The sequence below is a fragment of the Pyrus communis genome, chromosome 6 (genome assembly GCF_963583255.1).
Source record: "Pyrus communis chromosome 6, drPyrComm1.1, whole genome shotgun sequence".
Classification (NCBI taxonomy): domain Eukaryota; kingdom Viridiplantae; phylum Streptophyta; class Magnoliopsida; order Rosales; family Rosaceae; genus Pyrus; species Pyrus communis.
In genome coordinates, this window is record NC_084808.1 from 11,031,658 (window position 1) to 11,047,219 (window position 15,562).

The 15,562-nt window shown below is 41.4% G+C and overlaps 3 protein-coding genes across 3 annotated transcripts; 2 read left to right on the forward strand and 1 right to left on the reverse strand.

Moving 5' to 3' along the window:
- Positions 1 to 333: 333 nt before the first annotated feature.
- On the forward strand, positions 334 to 3,868 carry LOC137736023 (protein GRIP-like). Its single transcript, XM_068475369.1, has 3 exons — positions 334 to 457; positions 1,478 to 1,734; positions 3,122 to 3,868. Exons 1-3 carry the CDS (start codon positions 334 to 336, stop codon positions 3,866 to 3,868), a joined length of 1,128 nt encoding a protein of 375 aa, XP_068331470.1.
- Positions 3,869 to 12,431: 8,563 nt separating this feature from the next.
- Positions 12,432 to 12,809, forward strand: LOC137736024 (uncharacterized). Its single transcript, XM_068475370.1, has one exon. The coding sequence runs from the start codon at positions 12,432 to 12,434 to the stop codon at positions 12,807 to 12,809; it is 378 nt and encodes a 125-aa protein (XP_068331471.1).
- A 609-nt stretch (positions 12,810 to 13,418) lies between these two features.
- LOC137736025 (agamous-like MADS-box protein AGL62) lies at positions 13,419 to 14,006 on the reverse strand. The gene has a single exon (XM_068475371.1). It carries the CDS (start codon positions 14,004 to 14,006, stop codon positions 13,419 to 13,421), a length of 588 nt encoding a protein of 195 aa, XP_068331472.1.
- Positions 14,007 to 15,562: the final 1,556 nt, after the last annotated feature.

Here is a 15,562-nt window from a genome sequence, read left to right on the forward strand (position 1 = left end):
ATTATGGTGGACAATGGTAGCTCAGTTAATATCTTACAACTATCAATTATCTAGAAGATGGGCTTAGAAAGCACAATTAAACATAAAGTAGAGGTCTTGACCGGATTCAATGGACTTACCTCAACTATCATTGGCATAATCACGCTCGACGTAACCAGCCTTCCAGTTGTCTCATCGCAGACCTTCTTGATTGTTAGCGATGCATCTCCCTGTAACGGGATATTAGGCCAACCTTGGCTAGTGAGCATTGGAGCTGTGACCTCGATCGAGCATAAGAAAATTCGATTTTGCATCCCCGGAAGAGTAATCTGAGAGATCAAAGGCAACCAGGACATGTCTCAGCGATACATTGTACAAGTTCTCAAGGAGTCAAAAAAGAATTCTTTCGCCCTAACAATAGCAATTGAAGTGGAGAAAGACGATTCTACCTTCGCTAAACAGCAATCACAGCAGGCGGGTTAGGAAGATGGCTTCATGGTCGACAATGCCAGGATGGAAACCTGAAGAGGACGCCGAACACATCATTCTTGACCCCTACCAGCCATAGAAGACAACTAGGATTGGTTCATGTTTGAGCCTGACAGAGAAGGAAGAACTCATGGTTTTCCTTAGGGAAAATCGTGACATTCTCACATGGTCACCCTCTGACATGCTGGTATTGATCTAGCGATAGATTATCATAAGCTGCATATCGACCTTACTGCTAAATGTATAATCCAGAAAATGTGACATTTCTCACCCGAGCCAGTAGCAATTATTGAGACGGAGATGGACAAGTTACTGGAGGCCAAATTCTTTGAGGAAGTGGATCACTCAGTATAGCTAGGCAAAGTCATGTTGGTAATGAAAAAAAAGAAGGGCAAACGGAGAGTATGCGTGGATTGCACCAACATCCGGGAACCAGCCGCTCAGCTTCTTGGACGCATATTCAGGCTACAATCAGATTGCCTTGCACGAGCCTGAAAAGGAGAAAACTGCATTTGTGAGCAAGCGAGGCACATACTGCTACAAGGTCATACCCTTTGGCCTCATGAACGTAGGAGTAACCTACTAATGACTCGTAAACACAATGTTCAAGAAGCAAATCGGAGTAACCATGGAGGTCTATGTCAACGATATCATGGTGAAAGGCAAGTAATGGTCAGACCACATCGGCAACTTGGCAAAGACTTTTGACATCATCCGAGGGTACAAAATGAAGCTTAACCTAACCAAGTGCATTTTCGGCATCTCTTCAGGCCAATTTTTGGGGTACTTTGTAACCCAGCGAGGAATTGAAGCTAATCCAAGGAAAATCAGAGTAATCCTGGACATGAAGTCTCCCACAACTCTAAAGGAGATCCAAAGTCTTACAGGACAAGCAGCTACAGTCTATTGTTTCCTCTCGCGATCCACCGATCGATGCAAGCCTTTCTTTAAGGTAATCAAAAGGATGCAGAGAAACAAATGGGATGATGAGTAAGAGAAAGCATTTCAGGACCTGAAGCAGTACCTGACGTTACCTCCACTGCTATCGAAGCCGGAAGCAGCGGAGAACCTGTATATCTTTCTGGCAATATCATAGGTAGCAGTGAGCTCTACCTCATACGAGAAGAGTTGGGGGCCCAACTGCCTGTATTTAATACATCCAAAGCTTTCCTCAATGTGAAACCCAGATACCCAAATATTGAAAAGCTAATTTTGTCACTAGTTGTTGCAGCTTGGAAGCTTAGACCTTACTTTCAGGGGCATCCGGTTATCATCTTGACCTAGTACCCACTGCGATTAGTTTTGCATAGTCCAGACGCTTCTCAATGAGTGATGAAGTGGGCATTGGAACTTGGCCAATACGGTTTAGCATACCAACCCCGCTTGGCAATAAAGGCCTAGGCTGTAAACACAAAAATTTTGTAACCAATGAAACGAGAACACGTGTACAAAGTAGATTTGTATTGATGAATTTGTAGGGTTACAATCTCTGTTTCAAATTTTCCTCTGATTCAGTCTTCAAATTTAATGTAGTTGCATAGGTTTTTGATCCAAGGGTCGCGATGACTTGATCTAGGATGAACGATTGAACAATTGCTTCAAGTTTTGAGCTTGTAACAATTCATGGAAAGTCTTCACCTCTAGGTTTGTGTATGACCTACAGCAAAGGTGATGTTGATGTGGGATTTTGTTGATTCAAGGGTCTTGGAAACTTGATCTTGAATTGAACGTCGTTACAAGTTTTAAGCTTGAAACAAAGTCTTGAAGGAATCGACACAAGTGCTTGTTGATTCTTTAAGGGAATGCTTAGGCTGTGGTCGAAAGAAAGCTTCGGCTTTGGTTGTACGTTCTTTGAAGAGAACTTTGGCAATGTATTAGTCTTCAAAGATTTGGCAGAGGTTCTCATTTTGTGAGAATTTCGACCCTTCCATGTAGAAATTGTCGACCTTGATGCTTGTTTGAGGACCTTGTATTTATAGACTTCTCAAAGCTTGCCTTTGGATAAGTTTGGCTTTGATTTGTGTCTTGATTTGTCCATGGGAGAATTTGGGCATGTTTTATGTCTTAATTTCAGCCACTTTCCCTTGCTTGGCCGAAATTAGGGCTTTCTTGCCTATTTTGCAAGCAATCTTCAATTCTTGTTTGTTTTGTGAAGATGCTTTAGGTTTCATTCCGATTTTGGGAGCAATTTTGGCCCCTTCCCGATTTTAAGGAGATTTCTTCCCCTTTGCCGCATTTTAGGTATGCTTTTGAGCTTCATTTGCTTGATTCGTGCCATATGTCACTGATGACTTGTCCACTTGTGATGAGTCATATGCCACATGGAGCTTTGTGATGCATCATTTGCAAGCAACGAAATTTACAAGTCTAAAATGCCCCCACTTAAAAGCGCGTTGTAGGCATGTACTTGTCACATGTAGGAAACGAGTTTTGAAGTCATGCAATGTGAATGTTCTAACTCAAGGGTTGTCGAAACTTGATCTTGAATTAGGTTGCTTTTTCAAGGGCCAACGAAACATTTCTTCAAGGGCCGTTGAGGCATAGGGGCTTGATCTTGAATGAACATTTTTGAAAATGGATAAATCGACACATACTTATTGTGCATATTGATTTTCCATAATTTTTTGACAAAATACATTTGGTGTATTTTGAGGCTTCATTAGCTGAACTCTCTGCTAAACATCAAAAGAATTTGGAGAGTTACGAAGCCCAGCTTGCTGAAGCTTCGACTGATAGAAATAAAGCAACTGAAACCATTTCTTCACTGCAGATGCTAGTTGCTGAGAAAGAATCTAAGATTGCAGAAATGGAAGCAGCATCAACGGGTGAGGCAGCAAGGCTTAGAGCCACGTTGGAAACTGTTAAAGGAGAGCTTGCTCACCTGAAACATGAACATGAGAAAGAAAATGAGAGCTGGGAAGCTGCCACCCGAGCACTGAAAACAAAGCTAGAAATTTCTGAGAGCAACCGGATATGTGCTGATATTGAAGTAGCCAAAATGAGAAGCCAGCTGGAGTCAGAGGTGTCTGCACAAACACAAAAGCTTGATGCGAGGGATGCTGAACTTGCAGCCCTCAAGGAAGAGATCAACCGCCTTGAACGTGAGTTTTCTTCTTACAAAAGCCGTGCTCATGCGCTTCTCCAAAAGAAGGATGCAGAGTTAGCTGGAGCTAAAGACTCAGAACAAGTCAAAGCTCTTGAAGAAGCACTGAAAGATGCTGAAAAAGAAGTATCGTTTGTGAGTGCTGAAAGGAATAAGGCCCTTCAAGATCTTAAGGAGGCTTTAAAGAATCATGATAAAGAAATAGCAGAAAGAGATGCTGCTCTTTACAATGCCATGCAGCAGATCAAGAGCTTAGAATCAAAGCTTGAATCTGCTAATGCCCATCTACCCCAGTAAGATCTTCATGCTGCTGTATGGGCAGTTTGTCTCTCTCTAAGGTTGAGCAGCGCGGCCTTCTCCCTTCGATCATCACCTAGCGCCGCTGCAATTCCTCCAGCTTCTCCTTTCCCTCTGACAGGAAGCCCGCTGCGGTGAACTGGATCGAAGGTCGTGGAAAATCGGTGGTCTGTGAGGCTGTGCTCAATGGTGATGGTGGAGCTTCTTTCTCTGTCTCCTCACGCCGCCAACAAACCTCAAGCTCCTCACTCCGGCCACCATGATCAAAATCAACGAAGAGCTTCATTGACCGCTGTCAAACGACTAGCCGATCGTGAAGTTCGACGCTTTGCACTACTTCAAGCTCTGGCTGCTTCTGCACCTCCGCCATGGCTGCTGCCTTTGAATGTGATCAACAAAATCAAAGTTTGTCAACTCACACCCAAAGATCTCATCCGTCTGCTTGCCTCTGCTGCTGCCTTTGAATGTGATTGACAAAATCAAAGTTTGTCAACTCACACCCAAAGATCTCCTCCGTCTTCTCTCGGACTCGGCCTGGGTTTTCACCCACAAACTCAGCCTTGCAGATCACCATATAAAGAAAAAAATGATGGAATCTGGATGGACAGCACCATCCCAAAAAAAAAAAAAAAAAAAAAAAAAAATATATGTATATATATATAAAATAAAAACAATGATGGTGCTTCTGGAACCATGTATATATATATATATATATATATATAATATATATAATAAAAAGAAAGAAAAAAACAATGATGGTGCTTCTGGCACCATCTGAAATATATATATATATATATATATATATATATATAAATGAATGGTGGATCAGTGCCACCGAAAGCAAAGAAAAGTTGAAAAAAAAAATATAATAATAATAAATAATAAAATAAAAAATAAAAAAAGGAATGATGATGGACGGTGATGTATATGTTTTATCTGTATTTAGCATAATACACTGAATAAAATAAAGCATGTCCATTAATCTCCAAGAAATTACAAGTGTGTACAAAAAAAAAAAAAAAAAAAAAAAAAAAAAAAAAAAAAAAAAAAAAAAGAAAGATGGAGCTTTCACAAAGGATGTTCACGTGAAGCCCCATTACTTGGTAAAACTCTAGAAGCGGAAGGCATCGGAGCAGAAGGCATCGGAGCAGAAGGCATCGGAGCGGGAGGCGTTGAAGCTAGAACATTCCAGGTCTCAATACTTGGCCAAACGCTGGAAGACCCAGGAAAAAGTTGCCTCTGGAGGAAAGACGAAAACCTTTGACGGTCACTTTGAATCCGACCTTCAGACTCTTGCAGCTCATCAAGCTTCCTCTTCATGCCCGTCGAATAGTTGTTTGCAAGCACGTGCAAGCTTCTATTCTCATACTTCAGCTGCTTGATCTCTTGCTTGAGACTTTCCACCTCTGCCATCAACGATTCAACCTGACGGGAGCGAGCAAGTAGGCGTTGGCCCATGTTGGACACAGAGCCTGCACACTGAACGCTGAGAGCGAGGGACTCTTGAACGGCCAACTCATCGGACCGTCCTGACAGCAGCCTACTATCTTTTGGAGTGAGGAGGTTCCTAGCTACTATTGTAGCTGTTGTGGCGTCCTGCATCACGGAGTCTTCACCTGTAAGAGGACCGTTAGAAGATAAAAAAGAAGGGCGCCATACATTACCTTGACCGGGTATAACCGGATCGCTGCTGAGACTCAAATCTAAGCAAAGGTTCGATGAGTTAGTCATTTTTCAAAGGTGTTCAGAGAGAAGGGGTGGATGGAGATAATTCTCAAAAGGCCGGAGACGATTTTCAAGAATGGGCAATTTTCAGAGTGTGTATGTTGGAGTGATCGATACCTCTGTAAAAAAAGCCAAGCGACACGACCACCGATTCAAAAATCCGGATTTTCCTGCGTGAAGTTCGGCGACGCGTTCGCGGCTTTTCAGAAAATGCGTTCAACTTTGTCAAAAGATATCTGACAAAGTCGAGAACACGTGGAGGCCATCATCGCAACTACACGTTTTTAGCCGACAAGCGCAAAGTTCGGCGACGCTTTCTCTGCTTTTCAGAAAACGCGTGCAACTTTGTCAAAAGTGGCGCTCGTTCAGAAATCGAAGAGGCGTCGTTCAGAAATCGAAGAGGCGTCGTTCAGATATCGAAGAGACGTTTGTCGACAAGGGTAAAAGAACGGTACCACCACTTGCTATTAAGAAATCCCTATATGTGTCGACCTTCGTCTCTTATGGCAAGGCAGACCTGAAGAAAATGGCCAACTCTTCCTCACCTCTGAGGGTGCACTCCCAGCAAAGCCTCTCGAAATACTCAATTCTTCTTCTTCCCTTGAGAAAACCTATTCAACCTTTGAAGACACCAGATGCCTGGAGTACAGATGACCCAGGAGGAAACGATAGATTGAAGCATGTGTTGATTCATTCGCTGCTTCTTCGAAAGCAAAGGTATCTCATATCATGCTTTTTCCCTGTCTTTTCCTTTGTCCTTGTTCTTACTCGCATGGCAAAGTGAAAGAAGCAATCAGCCGGCACTTGGAGTCAGTCTTCCGATCTGGAACCGACTACCTGGAATCTATTCCTGATTGCTTACCTAGTATTGCTCTCGAGTAGTCATCTTCAACGGTTGATACACTGCCAGAGAAGGGACAAGGAAACTTCAATCTTTCTGATTCGTATTCAATACGAATTGGAAAGATTGAACAAAGAAACAGGTCAGCACCTCCACCTCGTACTTGCCTGCCATATCCTGAAACCGCTGGTAGACATTCGGGGGGAGACCAAAAGAATCCTGCTGCCCAGTTCAAGAGTAGCACAAAGGAAAATCAACGAGCGGAGGAGACCAGAAGAATCCTCCAGCCCAGTTCAAGATCAAGCCTCAATGGCCCTTGAAGAAATCACAAGTCCGATTCAAAATCAAGTGTTCACCACCCTTGAATCAAATTCAACTCCAGATAAAAGGAATAAGTTCAGACCTTCGGAGGAGACCAAAAGAATCTTCCAACCCAGTTCAAGATTAAGCTTGTGGAAAATCAACGATTGGAGGAAACCAGAAAATCTTCCAGTCGAACTCAAGATCAAGCCTCGATGGCCCTTGAAGAAATTTCCAGCTCAATTCAAGATCAAGCCTCGACGGCCCTTGGGTTGACATCTACATTAAGGGACTTCAAAACGCATCTTCTACACGTGACAAGCACATGTCAACGACGCGCCTTGAAGTGGGGGCATTTGTAGACATCGAAATTTCGGTGAAATGAATGTTAACCAATAATTAAAATTTCAACGCTCACGTGTCACATAAATTTTACATGTAGCGTGTGACTCAACGAAAAATCAAAATAAATTGGAAAGGTCATCAAATAGGACACGTGTCAATATCTGGCAGAAATGATTTATTTCATCTGATTATTTAAATCCAAAAATCAAGTTTTGGAATTCTATAAATAGGAGGCCAAGGCATTCATTTCGAAGGAAGGAAAAAGAAAGGAAGAAGAGAAAGAAAGAAGGGAATTTACATCACACCAAAACCTTGAAGCCTTGAAACTCTAAAGCTCTCAAGCAAAATCCCAAAGGATCAAGAAAACACTCTTCGTTCTTCGTCAAACCCTCCTTCAAGGTCAAGCCCCAACGGCCCTTGAAGAACTTCCGCCGACTCAAGATCAAGCCCCGACGGCCCCTTGAAGAAAGTGTTCATCATCCGTTCGTCCTAAGATCAAGCCCCAACGGCCCTTTGGATCAACAACCTCAACAAATCCACACATCCAATCAGTCTTCAAGATTAGGCCCAAAAGCCCTTGAAGATCCGCTCGTCCATCAACCCTCAAGATCAAGCCCCGACGGCCTCTTGAAGAAATCCATACACTCAGTCTTCAAGATTAGGCCCAAAAGCCCTTGAAGATCCGCTCATCCATCAACCCTCAAGATCAAGCCCCGACGGCCCCCTTGAAGAAATCCATACACCCAGTCTTCAAGATCAAGCTCAAAAGCCCTCGAAGATCCGTTCATCAACTGGTCATCCCTAGATCAAGCCCCGACGGCCCTTTGGATCAACAGCTCATCCACAAACCTACACCCTACGAAGATAGAATCAGAGGATCAAATTACAAAGAGATTGTAACCCCAAAATCATTAAACATAAAATATATTTTGTACACGTATTCTTGTTTCTTGTTTCAGGAACATTTCGTGTTTACACAGAGATCCTAGGATTTCTGCTCTGCCCGTTCCTTCAAGCAAACTTGGTCCTCCCATGGAGAACCTACCACCACTCCACGATGGAAACAATTTCATCCTAACCGATCCTGCCCCTATACTAAACACTACAACCCTAACTGGCCTTACGATGAATCCTTATGTTTCGAGTTCTTTCGACATGCCTCCGGAGTCCTCAAGTAATTGTGGTTATGCTTTTAATATGAATAATTGTGATTCCCAGTCCGATTGGATTATTGACTCTGGTGTCATAGACCTTATGACCTATGACCCCACTGATTTAACTTGTGATACTGTTCCACTTCGACGAAATATTACTAATGCTAATGGTGTCACCTCACCGGTAACTGGCTCTGGCACTATACACCTCATGCCTACCCTCTCTTTGCTGCATACACTACTTGTACCTTCACTAAAGCATAAATTGATGTCTCTTGGCCAAGCTACTGAGCAATTGAACTATTGTGTAGTATTGTATCCAAAGTTTTGTCTTATTCAGGATATTCTCACAAAGGAAATAATTGGTCATGGTACTAAGAGTGGGGGATCTCTATTTTGTGGACGATGTCAGTACATGATGGATCAATCTCACGCCAATGAGCCGTTGATCACAAACAGCATCAGATATGGTTATGGCATTGCCATTTGGGTCATCCGTCTTTCAGTTATTTACAACATATGTTTCCACATTTATTTGTTGGTTTTTCAATTTCAGACTTTATATGTGACACTTGCATACTTGCCAAGAGTTATCGTGTTTCTTATATGCTGAATTCTAATAAAAGTGCTATTCCTTTTGGTCTTGTTCATTCGGATGTTTAGGGACCATCTTCGATTACTACTTTATCTGGTATTAGGTGGTTTGTAACATTCATAGATGATTGCACACGGATGACATGGTTATACCTTCTTAAGCATAAAAGTGATGCGTTTTTGGCGTTCAAGACATTCCACACCATGGTTCAAACGCATTTTTCTACTAAAATCCAGATTTTGCGTTCTGATAATGGTGGTGAATATGTTAATAATGATTTTACACATTATTTAACTAATCATGGAATACTCCATAAGACTACTTGTCTTCATACTCCTCAACAGAATGGGGTGGCTGAGTGCAAAAATCGACATCTATTAGAAACGGCTCAATCGTTATTGATTGTGGCGGATGTTCCCCGCTCCACTTGGGATGTTGCTCTTCAGACTGCCACTTACCTTATCAACCGATTGAATTTGCTTACACCTTTGCAAGTTCTTGCTACATTCGTGCCTCTACAGTCCGTTTTGGTGCTCCCACTGTGAGTTTTTGGATGTGTTGCCTTTGTTCATCTACATAAAAATCAACGGACAAAACTTGACCCATAAGCTCTCCGTTATGTTTTCATGGGGTATGGACTACATCAGAAAGGGTACCATTGCTACCACCATCTTCTTTCATGTCAGATGTATACTACCATGGATGTTACTTTTTTTTAGTCTAAGATGTATTACTCTCCGGCTTCTTCCAACCCTTCTTTTCAGTGGGAGACACTGCATGACGAGCAAGTTTGGACCATGGCTGCTACCACTGATCTTTCGCTGCCACTATTAGCTGAGCCAGTAGTCGAGCCCGCAGTGGCTACGGTGCCAGCCCAGCCAACAGAAGCAGCATCACTGCCTACAGAACCAGCGGCAGGCACGACAGTGCCGTCCTCACCCACAGCAACAGTGTTGCCACTTGTTGATCTTGAGACTTCTACTGATACTACTCTCCCTTCGTCTTAAAATATAGTACCGCCAGATGACCATACTCTAGAGAATATTTCTGAGGTAAGATCTACTATCCCTATTGATGTATCCGATGTTTCGAATTATCAGTTACCTTTCAGGCACAACCGGGGAAAGCCACCCAATCGATATTCACCGGAAACAACAAAAGGCTCTAAATATCCCATTGCTAACTATGTGTCATCACATAAATTATCAGAACCCGGCAAAGCTTTTGTACAACAAATATTCAATGATAGCACACCAAATTCATTGAAGGAGACACTATTTGATGATCAATGGACCAAGGTAATGGAGGAAAAAATGGGTGCACTTCAGAAAAATCAAACATGGGATTTAGTTCTGCTACCTCAAGGGAAGAAGAGACTAAGATGTCGATGGGTGTACACCATCAAGTACAAAGCTGATGTGTCGATTGAACGATACAAAGCACGATTGGTGCCCATGGGATACACTTAGACGTATGGTGTCGATTATACAGAAACATTTGATCTGGTAGCAAAGATTAATACGGTAAGAGTGTTACTTTCGTTGGTGGTTAACTTGGATTGGCCATTACAGCAGTTTGATGTGAAAAATGCTTTCTTACTTGGTAATCTTAAAGAAGAAGTGTATATGGATATTCCACCTGGTTATGCATCGATTTCACAACCCGGAATGGTGTGTAATTTGAATAAGGCATTGTATGGATTGAATCAATCACCTCGAGCATGGTTTGGTAGGTTCCGGACGGCTATGAGGAAGTATGGGTTCAAGCAGAGAAATTCCGATCATACACTTTTCTTGAAACGTCGAATAGGTAAATGGACGGCACTTATTATTTATGTGGGTGATATGATTGTTACAAGTGATGATAAAGAGGAAATCTCAAGCCTGAAAGATTACTTAGCAACTGAGTTCGAGATGAAAGATTTTGGTGGATTGAAATATTTTTTGGGTATAGAAGTAGCTCGATCTAAATAGGGTATATTTCTATCTCAAAGAAAATATATTCTTGACTTGTTAGCCGAAACCAGAATGCTTGATTGTAAATCGGTTGACACCCCTATAGTCCAAAATCACCCTCTTGCCATGCACCCTGATCAAGTTCCCACTAACCGAGACCATTATCAAAGGTTAGTTGGGAGGTTAATTTATTTATCTCATACCAGGCCTGATATTGCATATACAGTAAGTGTTGTTAGTCAATTTATGCATTCCCCGAGTGACGCATATGGGTGCGATTGAACGCATTCTACGATACCTAAAGTCCACCCTGGATAGAAGCATCATGTTTTCTAAGAATTATCATTGCCAGATAGAAGGTTATACCAATGCAGATTGGGCAGGGAATATTACTGATCGACGGTCCACATCGGGTTACTTTACATTTGTGGGGGGAAATTTAGTGACTTGGTGGAGTAAGAAATAGAAAGTGGTTGCTTTATCAAGCACAGAGGCGGAATACAGAGGTTTGGCAAAAGGAGTATGTGAATTATTATGGCTTCGGAGGTTACTCGAAGAACTCAGGTGTTCTTCAATGTCGGCTTCGAATTTGTTTTGTGATAATAAAGCAGCGATTGATATCTCACACAACCCAATCCAACATGATCGCACAAAACATGTGGAAGTTGATAGACACTTCATTAAGGAGAAGTTGGATGGAAATATTATTCAATTCCCGTTCGTAAAGTCAGAGGATCAATTAGCGAACATCTTAACTAAAGTTGTTGCCAATCAAACGTTCTACAACTCTCTCGTCAAGTTGGGCATGAACGACATTTTTGCACCAACTTGAGGGGTAGTGTTGGAGAGTTGACCTTTGTAATTACCTTAGTTACCTGATTGGGTCATTGTAATCAGGATGTAATTAGGATAGATATTTCCTTGTAAATCAATCTTGTACAATATATATTTCCCTATCAGAAAATTAAACCCCAAAATAAGCCCTAATTAGCATAAGAAGATTTGAGGGTTTGCCGTTCAAAAAAGAGGAACGACTTACACTCGCTTCTCTGTGTTTTAAATTGAAGATGACTAAAAAATATAGTCATTGGGGACCCTCCAATCTATGGTAAAGTTGGACGATGTTCTTTATGTAGAAATTTATGAAAGAACCATGAACATAAGCCATGTGCAAAGCGTGTGATTTATTTTGTACGGACAACTTAATTGAGTTATGGTGAAATGACAAATTAATGATTGAAAAAATTAATATGACAAATCACATAAAATTTTAGTTACATGAATAAAAGTGTACAAGTTCATATGATATTTCAAAAATTATCCTTCAATTCAGTGAAAGTACACAACACAATTAATATAAATCTAAACACTAAGCTAGCAGAAAAGACAATCGTATCCAATGAATTATCATTTCTTGACCAATACTGTTGATTCTCTGATAGATTAGTTCTTCCAACCTTCAACTAATTAACACGTTCTTTCATTTCTATACGCATCATTCACCAATTGCCAAGCAACTTCGTACATACATATTCATTCCGCACACATATATATTTACCAATTGCAACTTAATTATTAACACATATTTCTTTTACATCACATTCATCAACTTAAAACATTGGTCTTCGTTCCCCAATTTAACATGAAGATGGACAAGTGGTCTTTATTAAGCCGCCTTAGGAAGGCCGTGAAGAAGGTAAGCTTACTACTGAACCTCAACGTGAGTCGCTGGCGAATCGCTTCGGTGATCGGCCGTACTATTTCTGGCAACCACCGGTTGATGAGCTTCAATGACCGCCCGGGGCTGAGAGCGGCTTGTACCGATGAGAACAGCTCCGAGGAGGACTCGGGGTCTTCTAGGGGACATCTTCAGAGGAACATAAGCTATCCATCGGATCAAGATGATATTGACCAAAGAGCAGAGATGTTCATAGCGAATTTCCGCCGCCAACTTCAGGTGGAGAGGCAAATTTCGTTGGAGCTTCGGTATTGCAGAGAAAATAGTTTTGACTTGAAGTCTCCTTGATCACTCTGATTGGTGTTAATGGTGGAGCTAGGCAGTGAATTTTTTCCATGAAGGTCTCCATTGAAATTTTATGATCCTGATAGGTGTATGTTTTATTTTTTTTATTTTTTCATTTTTATTTCCTCTTTTTTATTTTGGGGTCAAGGACAAACAGCATACATTTTTTGATACTTTTATTTATGTAAACTTATGTCACTTTATTTTCATTCTTTGTAATATTTATTCTTTGAACTTAGGAGAAATTTTCTAAGGCATTGTTTGGGGATGATATTTGGGATTGTTTTGTAAATTGTCTTTATCTTTTAGCTGGATACATAGATATTGTGGCTGATATCAAGTTTGTCATTATAGTTTTTGTTCATATTTGGGAGAAAATTTTAAATTTGGATCTAAGGTAGATTATTAATGTAATTACAACCTTATTATTTTCACAAATTGGAGCTCAGATGAATTTATCTTGCAGAAACAGTTTTGCTTAATTAATCGGAAGCCATTACTAGACATGTCGATACTAATTTAACTGAAAAATACAAAATCCAAGAAACTGAATTATTAAATATAGGTTGCTATCAGAACAAACAATGTGTTGCACCAAGTCTTGAATCGCGCTTAATGAGATTGATTGGGATTGGGATTGGGATTGGGATTGGATACGGCTGCTGCAGAAGTGGAGGCAGTACCGTTGTCAAAGCGACTGCCTTGTGTGAGCCTGAGATTACTGCTCACATGATCCGCGACACGCTTAAAGGAATCATGCATTTGCTTGAGTCCTTGCAAGTCAAGATCCTTTATAGGAGCTTGCCACCAGACTTTCTGTTCCCCGCTTCCCCTTTGTTCTTCCAATTGTCGGAGCGCCTTGCAGCACTCTTTCACTACGTCAAGGTGCTCTACCAACTCATTATAGTTCTCGATGGTCTGGAGTATTTTTTCCTGCCGGTAGGCCTCGAGAATAGGCTCCTGCTGGTTATGTAAAAACCGGTTCAATACATAATCAATAGAGGGATTACCGAAGGAATGAGGTTTTCCCATTGGCGAAAACACTAGAATGCCTACTTGTGCACCGCATAGCGCCCCTAACTCAGTAGCCTTTTTGTATATTCCTGATCGGCGTTTCGAAAAGACAACTAGACGATCATCTACCTTTTCTATCGTCTTCATCTCCGTCTTTTGCCTGCCTCTGTTCGTCTTGGCGTCCATAGTTTCCCAAGGTTTTCAACTGATGGACAAAACTCAAGGAAGAGCAAAACAAAAGCTACGTACAAGTAACTGGGCCTTTTCCTTGGCTTTCTTTACCTTGATTGGAGATTTTTTCTAGAGAAAGAAATTGAATCCGAAGCTAATACATTGTATTAGTTGACTATATTAGGTAATATATTTTGTCAATGTAAGTTGTCATTTCCATTTTACACGGACAACCAAATCCAAGTAGAACAAACCATTTGTGTTTGGCACTATGCATTTGCAGTGCATGCATATATATCTTATAGTGTGGCGTGGTGCTGTGTGATGTGGGTTTGCATTGCGGTAAACTTCATAACAGATGACCACGGCCAAGAAAAGAATCTCTCACTCTTGAGTTCTATGGCCCGAAGGCAAGGCTGTTTAAATTAATGTGAAGCTCTCGATCTTGGTTATTGGGTTTCACGTCAGAGATAATATTGGTAAAGACGTAAGTTTGCCTAACTAAACACAAGCTATCGAACAGAGATCTAGACTCCTCCAATTAAAGATCCATCCCTCATGGATTCTGTCCTACCGATTGTGGAGCTAAAAATAATTAAGAAAATTATGGAGCCAACACATGCACTTTTTGGTAAAAAGGAAAAAAATTACCCTCGAGACACCAGGATTCTCACGCACATGCAACAGACAATAAGGCTCAATCAAGGAAGAGTCAAAGGTGATCAAAATGGTATTTATTCAAAACCCTCTCATCATTGCTCATCAAATCCTCACTCAAAAGGTAACTCCCAATTTTCCTATTCAATTTGGGATTAATTGCCAAGTTAATTGCAAGATATTATTTCACATAATATCTTGCAATTACACTCACAATTTGACCATATGTGGCCTAGCCCTATTCTCCAAATAGGGCCTGTCACTCCCCTATAAATAGCCATGTTTTCCCACTAAAATACTAGGTCATTCTCTACCCACAAATTCCTAAACACATTCTTTTCAGAATTCTAACTTTTGGCATCGGAGATTCTTCTGCCAAAGCCCCCCCCCCCCCCCCCCCAATTCATCGTGGGCGCGTGAGGCTTTTGGCCTTAATCTTAGGTGTTTGCATTTTCGTCAAAGGAAAATATGGCAGAAATTTGCATCCACAAATTGGTGCTTTCATTGAGAGTTTGATTCACACGGTCGAAGAAGACTCTCGCATTCAAAGTTTCTCATTTCTCATTCGTTCGTAAATTTTTCGTACTTTCTTATTCCTAGAATTTTTTTAATTCTTTGAATAGAGGTAAGGGAAAAATACAATGACGGAAAATTCGGAAACCACAATCAATGGAACTTCCAACATTTAAAGATCTGGATCAAATGATGGAAGACGAGACGTAGCCCCACCACAACGATCCACGAGGCTTAACACAATGGCAAGAAGAGCAACTTTGCCACTACGGAGCACTACCTATGGCAGCCATGGGACCACTGTGGTGGTGAGGAGTGGGCCAGCTCCATGGCAGCTGGACCATTAGGCCACAGCCCAAGAGGCGCAAGCCGTGGAGGCAGCCCAACTTGCTGCCACTTTA

What these genes read in the sequence shown, in the direction of transcription:
- LOC137736023 (XM_068475369.1), top strand. Translation starts at nt 334, where the DNA reads ATGTCTCAGCGATACATTGTACAAGTTCTCAAGGAGTCAAAAAAGAAT. An exon ending in ACAGCAATCACAGCAGGCGG is followed by an intron (nt 458 to 1,477) that starts GTTAGGAAGATG and finishes AAAGCATTTCAG; the next exon opens with GACCTGAAGCAGTACCTGAC. An exon ending in CTTACTTTCAGGGGCATCCG is followed by an intron (nt 1,735 to 3,121) that starts GTTATCATCTTG and finishes GTGTATTTTGAG; the next exon opens with GCTTCATTAGCTGAACTCTC.
- LOC137736025 (XM_068475371.1), bottom strand. Translation starts at nt 14,006, where the DNA reads ATGGACGCCAAGACGAACAGAGGCAGGCAAAAGACGGAGATGAAGACG.
- LOC137736024 (XM_068475370.1), top strand. Translation starts at nt 12,432, where the DNA reads ATGGACAAGTGGTCTTTATTAAGCCGCCTTAGGAAGGCCGTGAAGAAG.